Here is a 23342-nt window from a genome sequence, read left to right as displayed (position 1 = left end):
ATACTGGTTGAATACGGAGAGCAAGGTTATTGCATGCATACTCACCTCTGTTCCAGCTGAACCTTTCTATTCGTTTCGGTTTGGAGAGAAACTTGCAATGTGTTGCTCTGTCTTCTCAATGTAATGATAGTTTGCTGAAGACTAAAAAGATAAAATAACAAATATTACATTCAGAAATACCTAAAAGGAAAACAAAACAAGCTGAATACCAAATTGTACACAAAATAAAAACCAAATTAAGTCTTTTGGGAAATTTCGGCGAAGTACTAACACAGGAATGTTTCACATAGGGATCTTCAGAAATCCAAAAGCAGAATATGCCCAGGTTTTTCAGAAGGTTAAGCGGTTACTAATGATGAACGAAATCCCAAATATAATCATATACGTCAAATCAAAGCAAGGACTCTTCTCAAAGAGTGAAATTACGAGGTTGCAACGAAACAAAAAGGAAAACTAAAGAGTACAATAAAAAATCGCTATCGTATAGAACAAAGCAATAGAGACATATCTCATTACGTCGCCGACTGTAAACATGACGCTTGCCCATTAAACTACATATCTTGGAAGTTCACGGTCGACAAATCGAAATCGTCATATTAATCATTCAGCTAATTGGTGAACCGTCCATGTTGATTAATTGATTATGCTGTAAGAAAAATATAAAAAAAAACACAGCAAGATCAGAAATCCCAATCCAACACACCATCGATATTGCTAAATAGGAAGGCGATAGACTTGACAATGTACTTGTCACATGCCCTTACCTTGACAAGCTTGTAAATTATTCCCGAAAGCAATACAGATATTGTCAAAAAGGAACTAACGGTTATTCATGATTACCTATATACTTCCAGGGTTTCTTTGTGGGGTTTTTCACAATTTTATTTTGTCTTATAATTAAAGAACAAATGCAAGCGTTCCTTCAGTTTTGTATCAGAAAAGAGCGCGTACTAAGTTGAGAGACATGTCCTGTACATACTTTTAAAAGAGAGGGTGTTGAAGGTCGATTTATATTTATTGCAAGTCTACTTTCCACTAATATTTATTATATGTACAAGTGTCATTACATGATTATGACCCTGACTAAAAAAATCTGAGCAGATTTGAGATTTGAGATTTTAATTTACCTGCTGCGTTCTATAACATGATTTTAAGAGGCGACTAATGCGTTATCCTACAAAAGTTCTGCTCCATAAAATGGGTCAAACAAGACACCGATAACATACCTGATTTGTTCTATCTATGTTTATGGAAGGTGGCAAGAAATGTGTAGGGAAGTTATAAGATAATGGTTTCGTTGAGAAATTATTAGATCAGGCGAAAAGTCATTGCACATTTCAAGGTTTCTTAAGAAATTTTCGAATTCATTGCAAACGATGTGGGTACAAATTGATATCATTTATTAATATTTGGAAATATAGTGAAGCTAACGTATAGCTATTACTAACTTGATCTTAAGAAATAGATATTGAACTAGGTAAGGTTTTTTTCTTGGTATACTTATATATATATATATATATGGGTCAAAGAAGTAATATAGACGGTATAATCCCATATAAGTCTGGATCATAATGGAGGTATGTCCGTAGGATACGAATTACTTAAAANATGCAAGCAATTTGTCAGATATCACACTACCTTACAATTGCGGCGTCGCTTATCTCCATCTGCTGCTTGTTCCATTTTGCTTCATCTCTTGCATCTTTTACCTTGATAGTCTTTCCAATAATCTTGAACATTTCAAAACTGTTAACAGTATATCCATGACGCAATGTTCTGTATCCCAAAATATTTAAAATACAATGAAATATTGAAAAATTTAATAATGCCGATATGAGCTTTAGATAAGGATTACGTAAATAGGATGCTACACCATGTAATGAGGATAAGACAATCACTGAGGAATTCAATGCTTAGTTACTTTTTTAAATGGTATACGGCGATATCCATGCACATGATACATATTTTTTCATAACTTCATATTTTATTTAACACATGCTTATTTCAAAGATAACGCCAACGCCAGCAAAATACAATCAATATTCAATTAAAATGATTAGTTGTAGTATCATACCATTTTCATATCAATAGACTGTGAGGTGAACTTCTTAAACCTTAGTGTGTTTTACTCATTCAATGTACTGTAATTGCTAAAATATGGATATTTAAAAGTAATGAAATCATCTATATTACAGTTGTGGGATCGCACAACGTTACACGATGTGCGGTGTGCGCACGATGTGTGAACGGTGTGTGAACGATGTGTGCACGAAGTGCGAACGATCAAAAATTGGACGATCATTGCTTGCGCACATTTGTGTGGACGATCGACGAACGTTGTGCGATAACAATCGTGGTTTGTGTAAATTGAAGAATGGTTTAACAATATATACGGTTTCGTGTTTAAACATATACACTTGATTTTTTTAGTATGTTTCTATATTCAAGCTACACATCTATAAGCTTATCTTTATGTCTATACTTTCTTAAAAATAGAAATGGTGTTTTCGGGTAGTCGACCTTAATCTACACATGTAAAATTACAACACTGTCTCGGAAACACAGGTAAACATAGCCACTTTGTACCTGGACCGTAGTTTTCCCCAGCCCGGGGCACTTACGTAACTTGCCAAGGTGTGAAAACCAGGTGAAGGGGAGCTATAGACCAAAACGAATACAAATAACAAATATTAAGCGTCCAGTTGTGTTTTCAAAACGGTCATACGGTATCACGTGTCATGCAAAGGCCAGGTAAAACCCCGGTCACTCATCAAATTGTTATTTACCTGGTCTGTTACGAGGAGCCAAACCCATTCTTGACAGTCTAACGGGCACTGTATACTGTGTTACACCACGGAATTAATCTAAGTCCGTGGTTACACGCATTGTAAAATTGTACATAATATTATTTATTGTGATGAGAAATTACAGTAATATATATATTGTACATTATTGCATACGAGCCTTCCGTATTTTTTTTCATTCCGTAATATTGATCAACAAATTGTACCATACTGTATCGCACAGTTGTGCGGAGAAAAGCGCACAACGGGGCGAACGATTGTTAAATCGCACAGTTGTGCGCACCATGTGTGGACGATGTGCGGACGGTGTGTGAACGATGTATGCACGGTGTGCGCACGGTATTGTTGGTGCGTTGTGCGGTCACACAACTGTATCTAATGGCACTACGGCTGTCAACATAATTGACCTTGAAAAAAATAACCTTTGCGGGCTATCTGATGTGTCGGGCAATGTGACCAAATGTTTCTAAAAAGCTTCAAAAAGGTTTGTGCCATAAAAAATCTAAAATGTTATAAATTTTCAATTATTAACAAACAAAAATTATTATCGAACGGACATATGCCAATTTGGTTCATATTACCGACACTTTACTTTATCGTCTATGTGGAGTGCTCAATGGAGTATTAGGAGGCGCCATGTCTGTTTACATCTGAATAATGAATAGCACTATTGGTATATCCAGGATAGTAAAGTAAAAAGGTTAAAAGTAGATCTAGGTCGAACTCATCGATTACAAACATTGTTAAATATCCAGATAGGTACAGGTGAGAACTACTTGTACTTGAAGTTGGAAGTGAGCCAGGGTTTCGTTGCTTAATATGAAAAAGCCAAGCATAAATAGAGTGTTGCCTTTGTTGATCTCTGATATTAACTTACTGATTCGGAATGATATAATACTGGTTTCAGAATGACATAAGAAAAACTTAATTAAAAGTCGCAAGTCGAGGAAAAAACCCCACAAACTCTAGTGAGATTTAAGACCGTCATAACAATTAGGGGAGACCGGGGCAAGTTCGTTCTGGGAAGTATTGCAGCACGTCTGTTTTAGAAGAAAGTAATTTTTTTCTGCCGGAAGATTTGATGGCCGAACGAGCCCCGCGATGAGGTAAGTTCCGAGAGGCATTCGGGTAAGTTCCATCCCCCGTTGGAATCAGCTGAATTATGACGTCATAAAGCATGCAACGTCAGAATGTCTCGACAATTCTACGACTTTGTATGTGTTGCAAGGGCCGAACTTGCCCGGTATCAAGGGCCGAACCTGTCAGGGACCAAATTGATATTTCAATAAATTCTTATAGTACAACAATAAAAAAAAATATGATAATAAGTGCTTTGCTTGGCTTTCATGTATATCATTTAAACTTGTTAGTGTGTTACACGTTTTACAATAAAAAAAAGTATTGGCCATTCCGTTTACAGAAAGTTCGCATAACTAGAAAGAAGCGAGATCATGATTTGTTTTACTTTCCTCTCGAAAGTATCTTTCTCCTGTTTAGTAATTTTACATTAGAGTTTTCCTCGCCATACTATCGGGTGAATGTCAAGCCAACTAAACTGCTAAGATCTTTAGAATTGTAAATATAAGCTCAAAAACAGAAATATCAAGGGAGGCCGAACTTGCCCCGGTCTCCAATTGTATGTAGATAACTTGTTTCAAAGATGATTGAAAAACATGTCTTCACAATACAATGTTTGCATCAATGACGCCATTTCCTTCTTTTCAAAGGTGAAGTAGATATTTGCTGTTGTGCGTTACTTATATGGTGGGTTGGGAGGATATCAATGGAAATCAAAAGCTAATGAAATTTCAGAATATGAAAAAATATATGTACACGTAGACCCGAATCACCAACAGAGAGATGAATGCAACGGACATTTGTTCTAAGATTTTCCGGTCATTTTCGTACTTCCGGAAATAACTGAAGAAAGCCAATTGAGTATGACGTGATCGTGACGTCATAGTATGATTATCTCTGAACGAAGTATCATGCATGATGTGTACCTATAATACATGTAAGCGTATACTTACGAGTTATTTTCTCTATTAAGTAACTCCAATTAAATCCTCTTCCTCCTTCTGAATAGCCACATCGTTACACACATTTGAGGTTCTGCTGTAAACAGAAGTGATAGATCCGATGGGAAGTTGCTGTCTCTCAAAGAAACTTGAATTCCATTCGTCATCTGAGTCTGACTCATCGTCCAAATAATCTTCATCAGGACGTTTAGGCATGATTTCCTTTTTCGTTTTTGTGCCAATATGACCAACTTCATGCTACAACAGACATTCAATAATATAATTCATAAAACATCTCATTTAATAAAATAAAAAAACACAAAAAACACTTTATATTACCTCATTATATTCTCTATGTTCTCAAGATCCGTTTGGAGCAAAATTAAAAGTTCGATGCAAATACATCTTTATATGCCCTTGTATATAGTTTCATAACTTTATGTGGGGAACATGTGGTAGCAAAACTGTATTCGGATACGACTTAAGTACACTGGCAAACACGTACATGTATACTCTATCACAGTAAACAGTGTTATATAGGTTTTGCAACTTATTTTAAGATTTGTTTAAAAAGGTGACATGAATGCTATTTTATCGATGGAACTTTGATAAGCTTTGAACCTAGTGATGTTTGCTGGTATTGATTAACCTGTTCTACGAGACGAACCTGAAGTCTTCCAATTTCTAATAACGCTTCCTCTAGGCAGTATTCAGCATCTTCCAGGTGATTTTCTACGTCCTGTTTCTCTCGAGATAATTGGTCATAACGAACCTTTAATTCGTTCACCTCACTCATTTCTGGCCATGGCAAGTTTAGTTGCTGAAAGAGAGATGCATTCTAATCAATCAATCTTATGTCGAAATGGATTCGTTAAACGAATGACAATTATACACATTCAATATTTAAGCATATGATCAAATGTATTTTATAATAAACAAAGGAGGAATAACTCACACAGTGGTCCCTGCTTATACACATTATAATCCAATTTGGAAAATATGGTCTCTGTTTATCAACACATAGACACAGAAATGAATTTCAACAATAACAGTTTTTATGGACTAGTTTATTCGAAAATGTATGTTTTTGAAGGGTAGAGAACGTTATTGGAATTAGAAAGGTCACATTTCGCAAAAACGTTTAATGGCCTATTTCAGGGTCTTGTTAGGGTTTTGTTCTCATTGACAACCACTTGGTAACCATAAAAAAGCTTTGATTCAAAAGAGACATTTAATCACTTTGTTATATAAAACATAACAAGCAAGACCTGTAATAACTCTGTTAATATCATGTGGCATGTTGTGTAATACAGCCAGTCAACACAAAAGAGGTCAATAAGGCCAATAAATAGTAAATAAAATATATTTATGGAAATGAGATCAAACAAACGAAAAGGTAAAACCAAACGTCAACTCGAATGTAAAGTAAATGTGGATATATTGTTGAACAGACCAGCAGCTTTTAGGACTTTAAGGTAGGTTCGTATTGTTGAGATATTTAATGTTTCGAAAAGAGATTTGAGATCTGTTACATAATTATAAAACACTCGCCTGTTGGCTTAAGGTCAATGCAATCTGATAACAAATGTTTTGTTGCAAATAGTCAGTGACATGCTATGCATTGATGCTTGTCTTGGCTTTTCAATAAATAAGAACCGATAACGTATGAATGGCCAATCCGGAGACGGGCAAACATACCTCGTCTCGGCGGGTTTCTCTATAACCTGATTACCATTCATCAACTTTTGTTTTTAAATAACCTAATTTCCAATAGCGGCATCTGTTGCAACCATGGCTGTAGCGACCTTACAGAAACCTACTATTACAGATATACTTTGTAACTTGATACATTGTTTGGAGATATATCCACTCATGGTATGTTAATGCAAGATTTTTGTAACTCGTCGCAAAGACAAGATGAGTCTGTTACCGATTTTGGGTGCAGATTAGAAACCCTGTTACAGACTGCTATTGACAATGGTTCTCTCCAGCCGTCATCCAGAAATGACGTGCTTAGGCATAAGTAAGTTCTGGACGTCACCTCGTTCAGGCAGGCTAAAGAATCAGACACGTCAAAATATGACTCATTACAAGACTTTGATGAGCTGTTGAGCGTAGTAGAAAATGAAATCTCACTTTCTGAATCTGGCGCAGCAGATAGACAAAGTAGTAATGACAAGCAGGACCACAAAAAGAAAAATCAAAGTCATCCTGTCAATTGTGAGGTTTACCAACAGTACGCTTCTGACCTAAGTAAAGAGTTTGACAAGAAGTTACAAGTCCTGGAGGAAAAAAATCCTCTAATCTTGAGAACAAATTTGATCAGGTTCTGTCCAAACTTGGTAAAGCCACATCAAATAAAACGGATCAGAGATCGAAGTCAGGATATAGGGGTCGTGGTCGTGGCAAAGGTCACCAAGGTGAAAATCAAAAGTCCGACCCAAAAGATTAGCGGTCTCTGAATGTGGCCAAACAGAGGCCGGTCAAATGGCAAATGGCCAAAATACTAAGGTAATGGATAAGCTTCTGGGTCCCTCTAACGAGGCCCTAATTGATATTCAAGGTCAAGAGGTCAAAGGTCTAATTGACAGTGGTTCAATGATTTCCACCATTTCTGAGATATTCTATAATAGTCTATCAGATAAACCTCAATTACAGGAACTTAATTCTTTAGGGTAAGAGGTTAGAGTAGCTAATGGTTCACTCTTGAATTATTACCCTGCTAGTTTCGACGTTTTATTGCTTGTCGTGCCAGACACAGAATATTACCAGCGGTGTCCATTACTGTTGGGTACAAATATGATACGTGTTGTAAAATCCTTAGCCCTGGATGACGTCACTCTACTATCGGAGTGGGAAATCACTGTGTCCTGTTTAACTTGTTCCTACTCGGTGAAAACTTTGAGCAGGAAACCAATCAAATTGGCTCCCTATGAGTCAATGGTTATTACTGGAATAGCAAGGGGATTTGACCCAGATACAAAAAAAAACTTGTTACAGAGAATACCTTCAATTCTGACCTGAACTATACAGTTTGCCCTCTTGTCATTAAGGTTCCCAATATTGTGTCAAGCATCAAAAATCCTGTCAAAGTATGTAATGTTACAGGTAAATCTGTAATTATAAAGCCTAAAAACACTACATGCACTGCTTACCCAGTAAAAGTGGTGGATAATCAGGCTTCAGACTTACCAGCTGACACAAAATAAAGTGTAAAATCTGTAACAGATGAACTTGATATTGTAATTGACTATGAGAACCTTACAGACGAACAACTGTTAAGGGCGCGTCAGGTTCTGGGAAATTTGAAAAAATGCTTTTTCCATCGTTCCTTTTGACTTTGGTTGTACGGATCTGACGATAGACCATTTACACAACCATATCGTAAGATACCACCGGGTATGTATGAGGAGGTCCGTCAGCATATCAAAGAGATGCATGATGGAGGTGTCATAAGAGAATCGAGTAGTCCTTACAATTCCAATGTAGTGTTGGAATTGATTGATTGTATAGTGGGTGAAGCGGTGCCTCATGTGGCCAGTGATTGAGTTTAAGAGCTCTTGAAAACCGGTTTTCATCCCATGGGGACAACACTCAAAAATGAATCACCATATGTCCAGAAACTGATGAGAACTTGAAATAAGTTGAGTCTCCGTAATGGGGTTCGTTATTGAACCGCTTCTCTAGATGGTCGAGATGTGAAACAGTTAGTGCTATCAGAGAATTATCTTTCGCTTGCCCTAAAGGGCGTACATGATGCCGCAGGTCATCAGGGTAAAGAAAGAACACTCTGGTTCGACCGTCAGCTTTTCTATTGGCCAGGCCTAGGGAAGCGCGGTGTTCTCCAGTAAAGACACCAGTAACCCCGTTGCTGAGTTGGTTCCCATTGAAACATCCAATGGAGTTAGTCTGTATAAACTTCCTTGGGGTGGTCCAAAGGCGGCTATGATGATGTGTTAGTCATTACTGACCACTTTACAAGGTATGCTCAGGCTATACTTTGTCGCAATCAGAAAGCATATACTACAGCTAAGGCGCTGTATGAGCATTTCGTTGCATCTTATAGCTTTCCTGATCGATTGCACAGTGTTCAGGGTCGTAACCTTGAGTCCAAAGTTATAACAACGCTCTGCAAGCTAGCGGGGGTTGGAAAGAAGACCAGGACTAATCCTTACCACCCTATGGAAAATGGCTCGGCTGAACGGTTCAACAGTAATCTCCTAGGTAGGTTAGCTACCTTAGAGGATGATAAAAAACAGACTTGAAGTCTTACATAGCATCACTGGTTTAGGCATATAACGAGTGGTGTCATCGGCGTTTCATCCCACTATCTTATGTTCCGTTGGCACCATCGGTTTTCGGTAGATGCCTGTTTTGGTACTTACCCTGGTCAGCAGAGAGCAGAGGACCACTCCTCCTATGTTAGCAAATTGCGAAGAAGGATGGAGTATGCTTATAAAGCAACCCAATCTGAGGCGTCCAAACAAGCTGCTCAGAACAAACACCGATATGATCGGTCTATACATGAGTCGAGGCTTGAGGTTGGCGATAGAGTCCTTGTAAGGAAGGTTGGCCTCAAAGGGAAACACAAACTGGCAGATCGATGGGATCGGGAACCTTGTTTGGTTCTAAAGTACCAAATAGTGTAATTCCTGTGTATGAGGTGAAGCTGGAATCTGGTAAGGGACCTCGAAGGACCCTGCACAGAACATGCTTCTCTCATTTAACACAATTCCTATGAAAGATCCCTCTAAACTGAGAAACGGAAAGTGAAGCAGCAAAAGGTCAGTTCCCCCTCCTCATGCATCCAGGCCCAGCATCAACATCCTCAAACACAGATTCAGAGTCTGAGGATGAAGTCACCACAACCCTGAGGCGACGAAGGCATCACCAGCTCCACAGCAAGGGTTAAGTGAAATAAATCCTGATTCGGAAACAGTTGCTATAGCTGCTGATGAATGAGAGATGATATCGGTCTTAAATGAATCGTAATTCATTAGAACACCCAGTATTGTCGATCTGTCAATTCGGGACTCTGAGCTGTTCCATAGTGATAACACTGAAACTAGTAGGCAGGAGGAGAATACTTCTGAATTTAAAACTCCAGAAGTTAGGAATGTCTCTGCAAACCCCCAGATCGCTATGTAAACTGGATATTCCCCGGACAGGCTGTAAGTGGCAGTGACAACGAGGTATTCGTGTAACTGTAACAACACAAGTCTTTAAAAATATATCCCAGTATTGTGTTTTAAATATCCATATATTGGTTTATTTCATTTAGTTTGGTTTAATAGACCGGTAGGGGTATCCCCATCCTCTCCACTATTATATCTATCTGAAATATGTGTGTTTTTACTATTACGTTATGTAATATTTTAAACTTAATGGATTGATTTGTTCCCAAAGGGTAATAACAGTTTCACCACTGTCATGAGTTATCCCCCTTGGATCGTTTTATGATCATTTACTTTATATATTATGTAGAATAGTCTGTTTTTTAACCAACAGTAGTGAACTCCATTATATAAATTATTGGGATGTATGCGTCGTACTTGTGAAAGTGCATCTTGAAGTGATATGTATTGTCCCAAGGGGCAAATTACATCATAATATGCAATATAAGGAGACTAGAACAAAGGACGTCCGTATTTAATCCATTCCACTAAAGGTGTTTATAACCTATCATTTGTAAGAATGATACTATTTAGTTATGTATACCTATATATTGGACCTAATATTTAGAAAACTAGGTTTTACTATAGTTTGTAGACTGCGCCTGGATAATTTCTATATATTCAGTGTCAACATAGTATATTTGCATAATTTGCCACCTATAGTATATACCTTATGCTGGAACAATGATGCTGATTCAAACTAGTTTTCCATTACATTTTATTATTATTTTTTTGGAATAATGTCTGGAATTAAAAATGCCTAAGGTCATTTTACTCAGCAGGGAAGTATGTAGACTGTGTGTACATATATATATATATATAGTTGTATATTATATGTAATACTCAATACATAGTCCTGGCCTAGTCTGTCCAAGTGTGTATGTTTATGTCACACCTGACTGAGAGAGTGGAAAGTATGGACATCGATCACCTGTGACTGTGTATGCCTCTCGAGTATTCTCGTAGGCACATGCGCAGCCACATTTCCTCACACACCACAACCCCTCATCATATCACCCACTGAGACGGACAGTCATGCACTGCGAGCTGAAACCTGGTAAGACAGACTAACCCGATGATACAATTGTATTGTGTGAGTCTTTTATCATTTGTGTCTATCTATTTAATAAACTTTCTATTTGGATTCATGTTATTAATAATATATATCAAGACCTACGCTTGACTATTACATAGACTTAAAATGTATTTATATTGTAATTGTTGGCTTCATTTATACATAATAAAGAAACCAAGGAATCCTTACAAGCGTTGTTCACATGAATTGAGACAAGGAGCTTACATAGGTAACGGGTTACAATATTTACCTCTCTATATATGTCCACTGTGTGAAGTAATGCGTTGGCCTGGGCTAGATATTTAGAATTTGTTTCAAAATGCTTGTCCTTTTCCCATTTCCTATGTAACTCTATACAGTCTTTGGTGGTCTCTTTAATGTTCTTCAAACTATTATGGATTTCTTCGTCATGGACATTTCTATAATAAGACAAATCATCTTTAGAAATACTAAACTAAATTTAAAGGATCTAAAGATTCTCATTGGTATAGCAGATTTAGTTTATTCGCTTTCTTGCCCATAGAGTTTAAAAGAAAATCCCAAATAATGCATATTCCATTCTTAATACCCAGCCTGAAAGGATGAACAAAATTCTGACTCATATCAAAATAAGACTTTTCAAATTGGGATCATGGAAGCATATTGTAAAATCTTTGTTAATGAATATGCAAAACAAAACTAAAAATGGTCTTTTAAAATTATACACGCAGATGATACATTTCCCAATATGTTTTCAATTGTTTATGGGTTGGTTTCAAATTTACATATGTTGGAAAATATACCTTTTCTTATAACCAGATTGTTTAAAGCATTGGCGTTGTAAAGGCTTGTTGTCGATACAACTTCTATATACTCAATGTAACACAGATTTTCCCCATTAGATAACGTCCTCGAAAGATATAAGGTTCGTTAACAAATAGTTAAGCCACTCGCGGGTCTTTACTAATTGCAATCTCATTATATTTCATACATTTGTAGCTCTGACATGACAACATGACACTCCAACTGGTCACTTTATTCTTCCAAATTGATTACTAGAGACGTCCTAAAAGACAATGTCGTATAGAAAGTAAGTAGGAAGACAACAAAGTATCGCTAGGTTGGGAGGGGTATATCAATTTTTGTCCTCATTGATTCCCTTAGTAGAAAATACAAAACACATTCATAGACAATGCACTGATGTAAAAAAGGTATGTGCATAATTTCCTTAAAAAGTGCAGTTTAGTAGGGTCAAGGCATGTAGGCCAGTATGGAAATGTGCAATAACCTCTGATACTGATAACGGTATTCATGACAGCAGAAAACACTACTTTACCTTCGATTGAGCTGACGATTTCGCATTCTACTGTGGCGATGACTAGAGTTGAATGCTCTCCGTATACTGGCCATACCTAAGATGTTAATAACAAGTTCGAATTACAGTTGTTAGATATAAGGATATCTACCCGGAAAGAAATTAGCCTCGTGGACAGAGAAACCGGCCATAAAAAGGTGACGGCTCCAGACAGCACGTCTATCTACAAGATAAAAGTAATTATCTCTTTAACTGATAACGTCAAGATGCCAATCGTAAACTGTATCATAAATGACGTGCAAAGTTAACACAAAAAAATAACACTATCTGCACGACTACCCGCGCTGTTTATCTATTTCATAAACGTCGTTGATATCGTCATTTTATAGTTGTGTAATCGCACATCCTATCAAAATTGGCGTCCGCCCATCGTGTACACATCGTGCACACCTCGTCCACAGATGATACGCTTAATATTGTGATTTAACAACTGCTCGCTTCCCTGTGCGCGAATGGCCGCATAAAGTGCGATTCGGTACGATTGGTTAATGGATATTACAATACGAAGGTACATCATAGGTATTTAAATTGTGTCGTTATATTTTCTATGAAGGTTATCCACATGAGTTATTATGAAACTTGGCGCAAAATACCCGCAAAAACTGCCACTTTCCCTTGATAAAAGTGACCTTTTCGAACAGGCTGTGGGTTCTAAATGATTTCGGCGCAATGCTCTGGAAAGCGTCAACTTGTATTTTCATTGATAATAAATTATATACGAATTTGACTCAAGTAAATAGAATATGGTGCTTTGAAGGAGAAGAGCGAACCAAGGCAAATATTTACAATGTGCACATACTTATTTCTTTTAATAGGTTATTGCTCGGTCAATAGTCTGGTAACAAGTATTTACAGCTGTTAATGAATGCATTTGATGAGTGTCTCTCGGTCAAATCTCACACATATATCACTGATAAGCACATCTTATACGTCTTCTGTCTACATGCTTAGCCCTATGAAACACATTCCTCGTAACCGTAATAATAATATGAAAAAACATTTACACAACAACATATGTTTTTTTTTAATGCTGAGACGTTAATAGAAATACATGTGAAGAATTGACACGAGAACCAAAATAGGTATTACTACTCAGACTAGTAAGATATTGACGCTGTGTTTTTTCGGAAGTTCTTCTTAACTTAAGCATTTTAGGTTTAGAACTGTTAAGTTGAATATGTATTTTTTGTAAAGAAAACCCTCTGTTACCTTATCATCAAACTTTATAAACTGTATTAGGTTTCCAATAAACCAGTGGGTCCTGTGCTTTACTATAATTGAAAGGTAGAGAGAATCTACCATTTCGGTATAGACAAAAAATGTCGACCAGACGGCAGGTGTACGTGCTTAACAAAGCGTTTGGTGTTGCAAGTATAAATATGGCTTTCATTATTGAAAGAAGAATTCAAACATTTAAATACGTTATTGATCCATTGATATGACAGAACATATTTACAGTCTCGCGGTAAAAGCACACACATATATCACTGATAAGTGCTAAGCACTATCAAAAACATGCCTCGTCACCGTAACATTTACATACAGAAACGAGAGGCCAGGGGCCACGTAGTGCTCTAGACATATTACTGGTGTGGTTGAAACTGCTGAATCCAGTTGTCGTATTCCAATTCTATCTTAGCAGGTCTCGTTAAAGAGACCGTATGTCATTTCTGTTATCTTTATATTGACAATGACATGATTTCATTTTCTTAATTCATTTATGTATTTAATGTATAACTAGACAGACCTATGTTGTTGTTGTTTTGCTATCTTTTTTTTCAAATATTTGTTATTCTTTTTGATATCTGATATTTTCTGGCTTGTCAGAGCCCTTCTTTCTGCTATTTGTACTGTCCAACATTTTTGCACAACGAGAGTAACAAGATTGCTTAAAATGTTGCTTGTTGAAATGTTTGAGGATGGCAGATATGGTTCGTAAGTTAATCGATATTTGAAAAATTGATAATTTGATTCACTGTCACAATACAAAGTTGGTATAATGCTGTTAATGGCCATGCAAGTATTCTTTTTTCTTTTACACGGGAGGTATTGCTATCACTGTAACTATAGTGAACAACCTATCTTATACCGGACCTAGTTTCAGAACAGTGTCTAGATGCGTCTCAATAAGCTGGATCAGCTTAAATCAATTTTACATGAAATCTGCAGAGACCCCCACCTCTAACTAATGTACAAGTACGGGTCTCGCATCCATATACATATATTGTACACTGTAGTATGTACATGTCACGCAGAGCGACAGATATAAGGTTTTTTTTAAATAATCAAGTAAACGGTAAAATCATACATATACGTTATAAAGATACAAAAAAAAAAAAACGTTTTTTAATTATTGTACATGAACTATGTTATTTTCAAGTTTTCACCCTTATTGAACCTCTATTCATGATCATCGATTTTTCCCCCTACAAACAGGCGTGCCAAGAGATTAGCCTTCACCTAAAGCAAGGCCGGCAGGTTGATTTGTGGACGACACCAATGACTTTCCGTGTAGATAAACCTATATTTACCACCGAATTCCTAATTTGTAATTGACATCTCAGTATTGAGCAGTTTAAGAACATCATTTCACCGCAGACATTGTGTTAGTGAAAGGCGGAATAATCAGCTCACTCCAAGGTATGATATTTTCCACTTTCGTTATTTCCGTTGTTGATTAATCATACATTACGCATTTATACTTTAATTACCTTAGGTAAAGGGGTGAGTGTTTGGTATCAGGCATTATTTCAATTTTGCAAAAGAGTTCGTATGTCTGATTTCTACGGTTATACTTACATTCTTATATTGTTTATTTAGTATCCTCAACATCCTAAAATTAAGTTGATACTAATTTGAATGTTGCGGATTGTTTTGCAGAACAAAAAGAGTTAGCTCCCATGTAACAATGTTTTCATAAAAATCGAAATTACTTTAAAGGCATGTAAAAAAACTTATATATTGCAATATAAAATAATCAATCATAGCATATAGTTGTGAAACAAAAAATGTTTCTTGTAGTGCTGAAGATAAACCAATCTTGTAGCGTATATATTCACATCACAATTTATATATTAGCTCGTTAGTTCTGTTGCTTGTCGTTGTTGATTTATTGGTGATCATACCATACTTAAACTGTGAATATTAGTAAATAAAAAACCGATTTTGATAACAGCCAGATAGAGAACACTCAACCTTTTCTAACAATACAAAACACGTTTAACTGATATAGTCATGTTTATCATATTATCACTATTAAAACATATCTATAATTCTATTTATATAAACCGTTTTGAGTTTGGATTAAAGGCTTAAACTATTACTATGATATGTTTTTTTAGTTTCAATATCATAATACTTATATCAATATCATAATACCTATAGTCATTAAGTATAGTATGCAAAGGATAGTGTGAGTGAGTATTATTAAGTAAGGTGAACGATTTTTTCTTTCATCTGAGATTCTATCTTAGTTTTTTATCATTAGTTTCTTATATTGTTCTTACATAAGATTTATACATTTTCAGTGTAATTCTATCAAGCGAGGTTTAGAGGCGTCTTGATACATTTTGTATATCAAATCTTTTATATGCAATATTATACATATTTTGTATATGTTGACCCCATTTGTCACCTTCATTAAAAGTAAGACCGAAATGGTTTTGGTTAGTACTTTCAGTAATGGTCGATGAGAAAAGAATTTTGGAGGGTTTACATATTTTGTTTTCCTTATAAAGACCATTGTTTTAGTTTTATAATTATCATCAAACATTATACAGAGGGACGAATCATCAACAAAAAAAAATGCTTTTTGGTACATGTAGCTATATTAGTGATGTCACTTATAAAGAAAATGAAGAGAAACGGATGAAAAACAGACTCTTTAGAAACTTCTACATTGACAAGTTTTCTTATTCCTTTAAATATTAAGCAAAAAACAATTACAGCTGTGCGATATAATTTCATCACCAATTGTAAGCAATAATTACAAATGCCGCAGGAAATAGTCCAGTATATGACGTCATCACCTATGTCATATTGTATTTTATGAGTTTTACGATATAAACTAGAAAAAATTATCATAAGGAGAATAGCAAAAATCAAAACATAAGGTAATGAATACAATAAAAGTATGCTATATTATAACCTTAATGATATGCTTTGTAGAATATTTCAACCCAATGGAAGCAATCATTATGAAGCTTTATTCCTACAGCCCAATGGCAGCGTCAAGGGGTGAACTATATACGACTATCTGCGTGGCTGCAATAGATATTGGTAACACATACTCCGGATATGCCTTCTCTTTCCACGGCGACTTCCAAAAGAAGCCACTGAAGATATTTGCCAGTGGATGGAACGCTGGCTCTGGGTCCCTAATTTTGCACAAAACACCAACAGCTCTACTCCTCAACCCTGATCAAACCTTCAACTCCTTTGGCTATAACGCAGAGAAAAACTATTCACAACTAGCAGAGGAGGATGAACACAAGGATTACTACTATTTTCGCCGTTTCCAAACGATCCTCCGTAAGGCAAGTGTTTATAGATAATAACGGTTGTTACAGAGAACTGAAGCTAGCTGTCCTGAATGCCACAACGTATCCTCTGTTTTATACGGTATAATTGTTTTCTTCTTTTATACCCGAAAAAGATGCCATTTTAATTCAGAAAAAAAAAATCATTATTTTCCTCATAAAAACATGCAGGTTATCCAGACTTGTTCACCGAAACTATTTCCCGCCAAATAGCCGTCAGTATTTCTATTTTGGTTGCTAATTATTTGATCTGGTTATTTTAAGGATTGTTGTCACTTTCATTGGTTTGGAATTCAAGTTATCTTGAGACACACACTTGTCTCGAAATCTAATAATTTTATACTCAATAGAACCGACCAAACAATATTAAATCCTTATAGGTCAATTAAACTCTCTTGTTATGTTTGGAACATGTGTAAGTCTACATATTATTTACTGGATATACTTGAACTAACTCGAGTCTACATGAGAACTTGATATTGAAATACTGTCTTTAATTGAATGTTCATCTGTCATTGGCCGTGCTAGAAATAATTCATTTAGCCAACAATATTTTTGTCACAATTTCTAATGACATCTAAACAACGACCTTGTTACGCCAAAAAATACGTCTTCAAGAACAACGGCGTTGTTACGTCAAGATGGCGTCACTTACTGTAGGCTTAATAGTTACTGTGACTCGCTTAGCGCAGACGTTATCCTCCAGCGTTAACTTGATCAATTCGTCTTGACCTTATGTTGACGTGGGGTTATCTACATTTCTATTATTTGTTTAGTTATTTTAACGCTAGATTTCATGAGTTCATATTCTATGGCGTGTATGGCATGTGCGGCGTGCTTTCGGCTTGTGTTAGACAACCATAACCTGCATAAGTGTGATCCGCTGACAGGGGAAATCTTACTCCGAGGGTCCAGAGCTGTTCACTACGAGGTTTCGCCGAGTGCTTGACAGTCAAACTCTTACATAAATCCGAAAGGTTGCGATGTCACTGTCTAAGGGTCACACACATTGGTTTTATTTCTCAAATATACAATACACGTCCAACACACAGGCATATACACAAAGAGAAACATTATCCAGGTGATATAGGATTAGTTTTTAGCGATAAGGCAGCTCATGCGAATTCTTCAAAATTTTATTGATAGATGTATATGCTAATTGTATTAATTGTATGTTTATGTACTATAAAGCGCTTTAGAGTGGCTTATTCTAGCTAGATAGGGTGCTATATCAAATGTTGTATAGTATACTCTCCCATAAATAAACATACCAGTGGCATTACTCTACACCTGTTCACACTCTTGTATTCCGTGGCAGGCGTGTAAATACAATGAATACAGTTATGTTTATTTCAAATGGATGATGAACCCTAAGCAAATTATAAATCCATTAAAATCATTAAGTTCACAACAATTTCAATAAACTGTAATATTTCAGATAATTTCTCTTATAATAAGTAAAAAAAAACATTTCATTTATCTCAGTCAACACAACATAACGTTTTTACAACGCCGACGTCATTTGGCAAACTGGACTTGCGACAGAGGACATGGCGTCATACCGCGTTTGGGAAGACAGGTTTATGTTTTCTCGAGGAAATTCCTGTCTTTCACGGTCAAGTAAGAGATAATACAATTCCCCTATTATGAGGGTAAGATAGATAAATCTTTACCCAAGGAGGAAATTCAAGAGTCTTGGCTGGGGGTTAGACTGTCAAGGATTTCCTCCGAAAGTGGACATTTCTGCCATACTCTCAAGATTAATTTTATGATAGAGTGTGTTTATTTTTTTTTAAAAGGGCCAAGACAACGCCAGGAATAACGTCAAACAAAAACGCCATACTTTATCATCACACAACACAGCGAAATCGCACAATATAACGCCATAAACGCTATACAGTATGAAGTTTGGATTTTAAAAAAAATGATTCCAAGAAAACCTTTTACTAAAAATAGAAGATTTGTATTGCAATCTAAAAATTGTGTAAAGAACAATAAAATTTGTTAAAAACTAGAACAGTTTTTGTTAAAAAAATATTGAAAAACTTACATCATCCAGAATTTTAATCCAGCGACACATTCCTTTTATACGACTTCGATACAAAGTTTCCTTTCACAGGTACATTCGTTGTAGGTAACGTATTCTTACTTGAGCCAAAAATTCGAAGACGTCATGAAAAATAGCCCGCTAGCTACATAACGTCATGTAATAAAATGCTAAAAATCGATAACGTCATGAAACCTGACCCGTTAGAACTATCTCACAAAGCAGTAAAAGCAATGACGTCATGACAAATGACTCGCCGGCGAGATAACATAACTTAACCTTAGTTGGAAACACATGGCGTCAACAAAAACTAGCCCGCCGGCTACATAACGCCATCTTACATTAGCCGGAAACCTTCAACAACTGAAAGAAAATGGAAGAAAAAGATCAAAATCAATAACGGTCAACGCAATGGGGTCAAGTCGACTCTTAGAGATCTAATCAACGCCTGGCCGTCACGCCGACGCTTAGCAAGTCATAAAAAATATCAAGCCCACAGTAAGAGACGCTATTCTAGCATGGCAACACCGTTGCCGCACGTAATATATCCAGAGCAGAATGATGCAAATAATGCGTCGCAATAAAGTTGTCATAACCACGGAGACAGTTTATCTAAAGTCCTGATAAATTAACTCACTATGGAATTCCGTTTGATGAATTTGCAGTTTCTGTATTATTCGTTATCGAAGTCCTTTAAAGGTTGATGTTTTCACACTGCAGTTGTTTCAGTAATTGAAAAGGCCATTTCGGTACAATACATTGCTATATTTCTTCGACACAAGAAAGACGTATGCATCAGATTATACGTGTTTGCATTCATGACAAATACCTCATCCTTGATACTACAAGACACACTGTTGAAGTCTTAAGTGTCAAATTAAAAAAAGTGTACGGACAGAGAAAGGTGATGGTTTAACATTGTACATACATAAATTGTATGATATATGCAAGTTCATGTATTACATAATTAAATATCAAAGTTTTACTTTCTGCACAACCAGTTATCCCCCTTCGCAAAATCATACGCACAGGCAATGTCAATCTGGTCAAATTCATCGGCAAATAACACAGGTTACAGTTGGAAGTTACATTGAGTCGAACTTGAGTAGGAATTAAAATATATACGAATGCTTTATATGACTGATTTTAATACATGTATGTTAAACATGATGACAACAATTAATCATTATATCATAACTATATTGGTAAAAATACAAACCTTGTACGCTTTTGATATAAACACGTCGACAAGGAATTTGAATTAAAAAAAGAGACCAATACTGCATTAAAATCTGTAAATCAACAAACGTTATTATCAAATACTGTTGATTTAACAATCATTTTTGAAAAAATAGACATGCTGGCCATGATTATAATTGCATTCATATGACCTTTGGACGGTCTGGCAAAACGCAGCAAATGATTGATCAACCAAATAAACAAACATGACTGAGTGTCAATCGGCTCACGATAACGTTTATCAAAGAAATATCAGCGTCCAGTATGAATTACCATTTATGCATTTCCAGAGGTGGAACAGCTTTTGCAACGTACACAAACATCACGTTGCCAAGATATATTGCATATTGCCTACGCTCAATTCGAAATCCCTGAAAATCTTTATTGAAAATTTATCCCTAGAATTTACGTATGGACACCAGAATCAAGGAGGATAGAGGGGTCCGGACGCTACAAGCAACAAAAATGTTCTCCCATGCCATCCGTTACCTAAGAGACCATTTCATAAGTAAAATTGATAGCCCTTCTAGTGGCATTACTGTGGATAACATCAAGTTCGTACTGACTATCCCTGCTGTGTGTGACGACAAAGCAAAAGAGTTCATTCTAGAGGCAGCCATTACGGTAAATCATCATTAAATATTTTGTTTTACATATCGTGTTGATCGTTATTAAATGAATTAAAACCCATTAGTAGGTAGTCTTACTGATCATGTTTATCGTTATTTCATTAATTAAAACCTATCAGTCAGAGTAGTCCTAACAGCCAGAAAACAAGAAAAAGATTTTGTCCTTAATAAAAAATAAGCGATGATAAGACTGTCGAAAGATGCTGGTGAGGGTTGTAAAAAAAGCCTTCATTTAATTTACAAAAACTAATAAATCATTTTATCCAGCATATATTAGCCACACATTTTGGCTGTTGGCTCGATACACATCACAATTAATGTTGTGTCCAATTATTAGGGACTTCCCACCCTTCGTACTAAACATGTTTTTCTTGACGTATTTTCGTGTCGTCATTTCCTCATTGCGTATCGGGCATTCAATTACCGTAGTGTAAATTGTAGTAACACCGAGTAAACAATAGTACACGTGTGTGACGATGATATGTGAACACCCGATATCGAGACTTAACTTGGAAATGTCGCATCACACGTACTTCAGAAATAAAGCTTATGATCGCGGGAAGACCCCCCCCCCCCCCCCCCCCCCCCTCTCTCTCTTATACCTTCTACCATCTACCTACTACTCTGAATTAACTCCTGGGTCCTGATCAGGACGTCAGTAACAGACCCCTATACCTTGTGTAATACACGGTCAGACTGAAGAAAGTCAACATTGATACCTATAAATATATAATTATATGTAATTGAATGTTTTGTTGGAATCCATATCAGAATTCCTGTAACTGCATATCTAGAACGTATTCGTATTATTCCCAGCACAGTATTGCATCTTGTTATATCATACTGACAACAGGGAAAGTAGTCTTTGTGCTTACTCTAAATGCTGAACTTTCGGAAGAGAATAGCAGATACAGTTGTGTGACAACGAACGAATAAAGCGTGCTCACATCGTGCATACATCGTACACACACCGTCCGCACACTGTCCGCACATGGTGCTCACAACTGTGCGATCTATCGATCGTATATTGAAATCTAGGCGAATAATGCTTGCGTACATTTGTGCGGACGATGGACGAACGTTGTGTGATGTCAATCGCGGTTGGTGTAATTTCAGAAATGGCTTAACAATAAATACGGTATCATGTTTAAACATAATAGTTTGTTTTTATTTTAGGTATATTGCTATATATAGCTACATATATAAGCTGATATTTCAAGCTATATTCTTTTTAATTCAGAAATGATGTTTTCGGTGTTTTTTAAACGACCCAAATCGATACATGTAAAATGCGATCGCACAACTGTACCAATTTAAGAACTTTGCTAAAATTACCAGCATGGAAACCGTACCATCGACGCTCCTTATTTTGAAAAACGTTGCTGTACACCTAAAAATTAAGTGGTGCCAGAAAGGTCGTTTCGAAATATTATAATCAAAATATGAAATACGAATTAAGGTAGGAAAACTAACAACTCTGCTGTCGCAATTTGGTAGAACATTTCCGTACTGTTTTACTTGTTGTTATAAAGTTTGTGTTTTGTTTTGATGTATAGTTAATTGTTTTGTTTGTCAGGGAGGTATCAAACAGACACAAGTGTCTATTATTTCGGAGCCAGAGGCTGCCTATACCTTTTGCCACTACTACCTTTCGGCAAACAGAACTTTGCCAGGAGATTTTCCAAAAGAGACCAGATCTGGAGAAAAATGCCTAATGTTGGACTTAGGAGGTATATTTGTACGTTATTTAACGTTTTACGTGCATAAAAGATACAGTATTTTTAAAGCATTAATTCACAAATGATGTGGAAACAATGAAAAGGCGATGCAAAAAAGATGCGGTTGAAGATTAACAATGCAATTTCCGATAAACGATGAAATGCGGTCGTTTAAAAAAAAGGATTCGAGGGTCGTATTGTTTTCAAAAAAGAGTTATATCACACTATATTCCTATAATGTTTATTTTATGTAATAGAAGAGATTTGTGTTGTTGTTTTCTTGTCGCAATAAGAAGCGGATTGCTCAAAATATTTGACAACCTTATATTGTCTACACTGTTGGAATTACTACCTAGCCCAATATACCACGTTTATTTAGTTTGTATCTTACATACATGTGTAAGGTTCCAGTGTTAAATAGTTATTTATCATTGAAATCACTGAGTTGACCCAATTGGTGTGGGGGTATGGGGTCGAAGGGGTAATACATGGTAGCCATCAGTCTTCTCCGGGTAGGATTATCAGATATATATATATATATATATATAAAGAAAACATTGAGAAGTCCTTGTGTTGGAATTAAATATGAAAAATAGAACAAAAGACAGAGATAGCGTCTCTAGGCCTTTCTCGGGTTGATTCCCCGTTCATCAGGAGACTGTTTATTTTGAAAACAGGTATTGTGAGGTCATAGTTGTTTACACAAGAAAGTATGACGTCATCAATAATGCAAAGTCATTATGACG

At 36.1% G+C, this 23342-nt stretch overlaps 1 protein-coding gene across 1 annotated transcript; it reads left to right on the top strand.

The window, feature by feature from the left end:
* Window positions 1–16621: 16621 nt before the first annotated feature.
* LOC110465213 (heat shock 70 kDa protein 12B-like) lies at window positions 16622–17931 on the top strand. Its single transcript, XM_021520883.1, has 2 exons — window positions 16622–16960; window positions 17854–17931. The coding sequence occupies exons 1-2, from the start codon at window positions 16622–16624 to the stop codon at window positions 17929–17931; spliced, it is 417 nt and encodes a 138-aa protein (XP_021376558.1).
* The last annotated feature ends 5411 nt before the right edge of the window (window positions 17932–23342 follow it).

The sequence above is a fragment of the Mizuhopecten yessoensis genome, unplaced genomic scaffold (genome assembly GCF_002113885.1).
Source record: "Mizuhopecten yessoensis strain PY_sf001 unplaced genomic scaffold, ASM211388v2 scaffold11063, whole genome shotgun sequence".
In the NCBI taxonomy this organism is placed as follows: Eukaryota; Metazoa; Mollusca; class Bivalvia; order Pectinida; family Pectinidae; genus Mizuhopecten; species Mizuhopecten yessoensis.
This window is presented reverse-complemented; position numbering and strand designations above follow the sequence as displayed.

Excerpts from the sequence above, each read along its gene's own strand:
- LOC110465213 (XM_021520883.1), top strand. The coding sequence starts at position 16,622 with ATGAAGCTTTATTCCTACAGCCCAATGGCAGCGTCAAGGGGTGAACTA. Across the intron at positions 16,961-17,853 it reads TCCAAACGATCCTCCGTAAG|GGGAAATCTTACTCCGAGGG; the intron begins GCAAGTGTTTAT and ends ATCCGCTGACAG.